The sequence below is a fragment of the Scardinius erythrophthalmus genome, assembly GCF_964197995.2.
Source record: "Scardinius erythrophthalmus genome assembly, chromosome: 1".
Lineage (NCBI taxonomy): Eukaryota > Metazoa > Chordata > Actinopteri > Cypriniformes > Leuciscidae > Scardinius > Scardinius erythrophthalmus.
In genome coordinates this window covers 409,243-416,200 of record NC_138221.1, presented here as the reverse complement: position 1 = coordinate 416,200, position 6,958 = coordinate 409,243, and the positions used below count along the sequence as shown (strand labels likewise).

The following is a 6,958-nucleotide window of genomic DNA, read 5'->3' as shown; positions in this document are numbered from 1 at the left end:
ACAGTAGAGTGCAGTAGAGGTAGAGTACAGTAGAGTAGAGGTGGAGTACAGTAGTGTAGAGGTAGAGTACAGTAGAGTACAGTAGAGGAAGAGTACAGTAGAGTGCAGTAGAGGAAGAGTACAGTAGAGTACAGCAGAGGTAGAGTAGAGTACAGTAGTGTACAGTAGTGTACAGTAGAGTGCAGTAGAGAGTACAGTAGAGGTAGAATACAGTAGTGTACAGTAGAGGTAAAGTACAGTAGAGGTAGAGTACAGTAGTGTACAGTAGAGTACAGTAGAGGAAGAGTACAGTAGAGCGCAGTAGAGTGCAGTAGAGAGTACAGTAGAGTACAGTAGAGGTAGAGTACAGTAGTGTACAGTAGAGGTAGAGTACAGTAGAGGTAGAGTATGGTAGAGGTAGAGTACAGTAGAGTACAGTAGAGGTAGAGTACAGTAGAGTGCAGTAGAGGTGGAGTACAGTAGAGGTAGAGTACAGTGGAGTACAGTAGAGGTAGAGTACAGTAGAGTGCAGTAGAGGTGGAGTACAGTAGAGGTAGAGTACAGTGGAGGTATAGTACAGTAGAGGTAGAGTACAGTAGAGAACAGTAGAGGTGGAATACAGTAGAGGTAGAGTACAGTAGAGTGCAGTAGAGGTGGAGTACAGTAGAGGTAGAGTACAGTAGAGGTAGAGTACAGTAGAGGTAGAGTACAGTAGAGGTAGAGTACAGTGGAGGTATAGTACAGTAGAGGACAGTAGAGGTGGAGTACAGTAGAGGTAGAGTACAGTAGAGTGCAGTAGAGGTGGAGTACAGTAGAGGTAGAGTACAGTGGAGGTAGAGTACAGTAGTGTACAGTAGAGGTAGAGTACAGTAGAGTGCAGTAGAGGTAGAGTACAGTAGAGTACAGTAGAGTACAGTAGAGAACAGTAGAGGTAGAGTACAGTAGAGGTAGAGTACAGTGGAGGTAGAGTACAGTAGAGGTAGAGTACAGTAGAGTACAGTGGAGGTAGAGTACAGTAGAGTACAGTAGAGAACAGTAGAGGTAGAGTACAGTAGAGGTAGAGTACAGTAGAGGTAGAGTACAGTAGAGTACAGTAGAGAACAGTAGAGGTAGAGTACAGTAGAGGTAGAGTACAGTAGAGTACAGTAGAGGTAGAGTACAGTAGAGTACAGTAGAGTACAGTAGAGATAGAGTACAGTAGAGGTAGAGTACAGTAGAGCACAGTAGAGAACAGTAGAGGTAGAGTACAGTAGAGGTAGAGTACAGTAGAGAACAGCAGAGGTAGAGTACAGTAGAGTACAGTGGAGGTAGACTACAGTGGAGGTAGAGTACAGTAGAAGTAGAGTACAGTAGAGTACAGTGGAGGTAGAGTACAGTAGAGGTAGAGTACAGTAGAGTACAGTAGAGGTAGAGTACAGTAGAGTACAGTGGAGGTAGAGTACAGTAGTGTACAGTAGAGTACAGTGGAGTACAGTAGATTACAGTGGAGGTAGAGTACAGTAGAGGTAGAGTACAGTAGAGAACAGTAGAGGTAGAGTACAGTAGAGGTAGAGTACAGTAGAGTACAGTAGATGGCGCCACTCAAATAAACCTTTCGCTTCTGTTATTCTCGATTATAAAACAACAGGATACAGGAGAAGGAATTTCAACACTCTTATTTCTAAATCTAATCTAAAGTAATTTTTGCTTATTTGTATGGTTGTATTAGATCATTGAAGGTCAGCAACAAAGACATTGGTTAATAAAGTGAGATTAAATACATAAAGTATATTTGTGTCAATTTAATCTAGTTAATTATACAAGTTTTGCGTGAAATTCTGAGAATTCACTTTACTGTTTTTAATCATTTTGAGGCACTCTGAATGTTTTCTTGTAAGTGAGATGAGTAAATGCATGTTCACATTTGTTGAGTTACCCACTAACTAACCTTACCCTAACCCTAACTGCACGTGAGTGTCTGAGCTGCAGAGAACTACAGTTAAACCACACGCTTAGGAGGAACGCTTCTGTGTAGAGCCTTACAAGATTCCGTGTAGACAACCTTTTAGTTTTAATTCATAATTCATTTAATTCATTGTGTTTAAATTCATTTTTAAACAGTTCATAAACATACTTGAAAAAAAAAAATTAAATAACCAATGTTGCACGTAACATTGTAACGTAAGTAACATTACTTTAAAATTTACAACAAAACATTTTAGTTACTTTTTCAAATAAGTAAGTTACTTTGTTTTCCTATTTATTGAATGACTTCGGCCTTTATGTTCACCTTAAATACTATTTCAAGAATGTTTTTTTTGTGTGTGTTATTTAAAACAACAAGCAAGCCCAGCCCAGGTGAGAAAAGGTTACGCAAAAGTAACGTTTGACATTACTTTCCATAAAAAGTATGTAAGTTAAAAGTAACTTTCCCCAACACTGGAAATAACCCATGAATCATGTAAATAATAATTTAAGACATTTCCTCTTACAGTATATAGAAGCTTTTTGGGTTCTTTGATATTGAGCCAAGAACACTAGGGCTCCATATAGAACCAGAAGTGAATTAGAAACTCAACAGCAGCTTCTGACGGCCTATTGGTGTGAGTGGATGAAGCATTAAAGAAAGTGTGTTTGTCAGCTCTTCAGCAGATACATCTGATCCAGCTTCTGAAATATTACTAGTGTTACTAAACGCTAAAAAAGTAAAGTCTACAAAAACTGCTGAAAATACTGCACAACAAAATAAAGTCGCAGCCATTCGGAAAACTTTTGGCGTTTAAAATGAGAGAGGAATGAGTGATTGACAAACTCTCAGTGTGTGTGTGTGTGTGTGTGTGTGTGTGTGAGTGACTGTTGTGGTGATTCAGATCAATGACTAAACTGATGAATATGTGTGTGTTCAGACCTTTGGCATTGACGTAAGGAATCTCAGTGTAGTTCCACTGTCCGCCTATCAGAGTCCAGCGAGCCCAGATATCAGTGGACACGTTTTCGGTCATCCACCAGGCCTACACACACACACACACACACACACACAAACAAAAACAAACATAAACATAAACAAACAAACATCATCATATCAGCAGGAGCAAGAGAGACGTCATTCAACGGATTTCTACTCAAATGTCAGTTCTGCGTTCAGTTCTTCCGGTATCATTAAACCACACAGTTTTATCAAGAAGCTTCAACTTTAGTGTGAATGTGGATCATATCAATATTGCTCTGTTCTGTCATGTAACACATGTCCTCAATACTTCATTTTGTGCTTAATTTTCTCACAGTTTCCAAACACTGCTGACGCTAAATCACACATAGAGTCTGTTACTGACGCATGTTCCTAAGCTGAAGATGAAAACTTAATTTAATGTAGTAAGCAGATGAATAATTAAGTGTGTGTGTGTGTGTGTGTGTGTGTGTGTGTGTGTGTGTGTAACTCACGTTATGGATGGTGGCGGCCAGCAGCAGAGCGATGCAGGAGAGGTGGAGGAAGAAGATGGCAGCGAGTAACACCAACATGACTGACAGACAGACAGAGAGAGGAACACACACTGAGGTTAGGCTCAGCACACTTCAACAGCAGCACAGGGAACCCGCCCTGTTCAGAGGGTGTGTGTGTGTGTGTGTTCAGCAGGTATGAATGAGCGGATCAAGTGTTGTTACAGCTCGATGGGTTGAAACATGTCTTCAGCATTGCACAGAAATGCCTCTCCTTAAAGAAGCGTCCCTCCTCTCTTCCCATCTGTCCCACTTCAGACGCTCCGATTCCCATGTTTCTCAGGATTTCCCATATATCACACAGAAGAACATCAGCTCAGGCTCTCACTGACCAAACACACTCCTCTCAGCCGGACACATGCTCACACACACCAACACACACTCACACACACTCTCTTAACTAGTGTTGTGAAGCATTTCAGATCTTACCTGCTGAATAACAGAAGGCCGATCACTGGAGGAGAGCAACTGCACACTTCCAGATGAGATCTGTGTCGCTGGAGATCTTTACTCTAAACTATCCCACCAGCTGCTCTCTAACAGACCCCACCCCTGGCCCCACCCCCTCACTCTCATTACTGCCCATTCCCTGAACTATCCCACCAGCCGCTCTCTAACAGGCCCCACCCCTGGCCCCGCCCCCTCACTCTCATTACTGCCCATTCCCTGAACTATCCCACCAGCCGCTCTCTAACAGGCCCCACCCCTGGCCCCGCCCCCTCACTCTCATTACTGCCCATTCCCTGAACTATCCCACCAGCTGCTCTCTAACAGGCCCCGCCCCCGACCCCACCCCTGGCCCCGCCCCCTCACTCTCATTACTGCCCATTCCCTGAACTATCCCACCAGCCGCTCTTTAACAGGCCCCACCCCTAACCCCGCCCCCTCACTCTCATTACTGCCCATTCCCTGAACTATCCCACCAGCTGCTCTCTAACAGGCCCCGCCCCTGGCCCCGCCCCCTCACTCTCATTACTCCCCATTCCCTGAACTATCCCACCAGCTGCTCTCTAACAGGCCCCGCCCCTGGCCCCGCCCCCTCACTCTCATCACTCCCCATTCCCTGAACTATCCCACCAGCTGCTCTCTAACAGGCCCCGCCCCTGGCTCCGCCCCTCCCTCTCATTCCTGTAGTGTTTCTCTTTCCAAGGGTGTGGTGTTTAGGAAGGTCCTGACTAGCCCTTTTCCCGCTGGCTCTGTGAAAACTTTGTGTAACTGATAACACCATTCACTGGCTCTCTCTCTCTCTCTCTAACACACACACACACACACACACACACACGTTCCTCCTAACCCTGTTCTCTCTGTGTGATTCATTGGTTAATATCGTCCTGTATTGAGTCTATGAATACAGGCGATCCACGCCCTCTTACAGACCGTCACTCACATCAGCCACTGAAAGCTTTAATGCTGGATTTAAAATCAGGACGTGAGACACATGATGGAGTCACCACTGATATCCTATATTCATATTATATATGAAAGTTATAATTTGATGATGAATAAGCTGGTGAGATGTTGAAAGAATGCTTGGTGTCTGAGATGTTTTGTTGCCTGGATCCACAAAAACACCAAACATGTATTCCTGTTGTTTTCTGTCTTTGCTGTGTTTTTTTGTGAAATGTGTTTCTGTGATTCTCAGTGACTAAATACACACACATACACACCCTGTGTGACAGACACACACCCTAATGAGAAGACGAGAGAAATTAGAAATGTTGTCCAACCAGATTTCACCTGCAGGACAGATACAACCTCACCTGAGCGCCAGAACACTCACACACACACACACACACACACACACACACACACACACACACACACACACACACACACACACACACACAGACGATCACAATAACGTCTTTGTGTAAGAACAAGAAAGTCCTGCGACAACCATGTGTATAATCCGTTATGATCTTTATTCAATCATCTCCTGTTATCCCCCTTTTGTGAGTGTGTGTGTGTGTGTGTGTGTGTGTGTGTGTGTGTGTGTGTGTGTGTGTGTGTGTGTGTGTGTGTGTGTGAGAAACATCAGACAGTGTTTTGAAATGCTTTTTATTGTTGAGTGTTTGTGTTGAAATCCGGATGGGAATGTTTTGGACGCTCCCATATTTCAGTTCTCATACTCGCATGTTCACACACGCACACACACATACACACACACACTCAAACCGCTCTAGTCCATCTCACACGTTTTTTTTTTTTTTTTTTTTACTTGTTTGTAAAGCAACCTGAGCTACTACTATTAAAAAACGTGTATATATATATATATAACTATATAAGGTTACTAATGGTCATCTTCATCTTATAATTACATGCATGATTCATCATATACTGATTATTTATTCATATTTCATAGAAAGAACAACTATATGGGTCTTTGTCTGCGAATGACATCCAGACGTTCATATTTTTCTTGAGCTTAAAAGAAAACAACTGCAGTTGCCAGGCAACTCAACATGACATGAGTCACCAGTCGCCGCACCCTCACACACTTCACACACAGTGACACACACTCCGTCCCACAGATGAAGAGCGACGCACCCTCACACACTTCACACACACTGACACACACTCCGTCCCACAGATGAAGGGCTTCACACACTGCGTCATCCTCCCAAGGTCATTCCATCTGCTGGCTGTTTCAAGCATACCATCATCGTTATTATTATATTATTATATTATTATTATTATTATTTCAATTAATTAGTTGAAAAATAGAGTAATCACATTTATTTAAAAAACTAATGAACATTAAGTGGTTGCCACTGACGATGCTAGGCAAATCTGCAATCAAGATGTAATCAGAAATAACCTGCATGAAATCATTTAAACAATTAAGGCTGATTCACACCAAGAACGTGGGAATGAATATGAATATATTGATAAATATAATGATAACTATAATGATAACAATATTAGCATTCTAGATAGGCAGCCTAGAGCCCACACTGGGGCAGGATTGCTTAGAAACAAGATAAAGTCTCCAGAACAGAAGAAAGTTTTAGGCAGAAAGTGAACCTGAGCCGGATGGGCCTCAGAGGGGCACCGGGGTATGGTGGGCCGAGAGGGGTATGGTGGGCCGAGAGGGGTATGGTGGGCCGAGAGGGGTATGGTGGGCCGAGAGGGGTATGGTGGGCCGAGAGGGATTGGCCGGCACCGGGGTATGGTGGGCCGAGAGGGGTATGGTGGGCCGAGAGGGGTATGGTGGGCCGAGAGGGGTATGGTGGGCCGAGAGGGATTGGCCGGCACCGGGGTATGGTGGGCCGAGAGGGGTATGGTGGGCCGAGAGGGGTATGGTGGGCCGAGAGGGGTATGGTGGGCCGAGAGGGATTGGCCGGCACCGGGGTATGGTGGGCCGAGAGGGGTATGGTGGGCCGAGAGGGATTGGCCGGCACCGGGGTATGGTGGGCCGAGAGGGATTGGCCGGCACCGGGGTATGGTGGGCCGAGAGGGGTATGGTGGGCCGAGAGGGATTGGCCGGCACCGGGGTATGGTG

The 6,958-nt window shown here is 44.5% G+C and overlaps 1 protein-coding gene across 1 annotated transcript in view; it reads right to left on the bottom strand.

The window, feature by feature from the left end:
• Positions 1-3,978, bottom strand: part of LOC308700016 (epithelial membrane protein 1) — a 15,770-nt gene extending 11,792 nt beyond the window's left edge. The window contains exons 1-3 of the mRNA XM_081381291.1: positions 3,886-3,978; positions 3,400-3,479; positions 2,867-2,969 (exon numbers count right to left, since the gene is read on the bottom strand). Of these exons, the coding sequence (XP_081237417.1) occupies positions 2,867-2,969; positions 3,400-3,477 (181 nt within the window). The 5' untranslated portion in view covers positions 3,478-3,479; positions 3,886-3,978. The remainder of the gene's footprint in view (positions 1-2,866; positions 2,970-3,399; positions 3,480-3,885) is intronic.
• Positions 3,979-6,958: the final 2,980 nt, after the last annotated feature.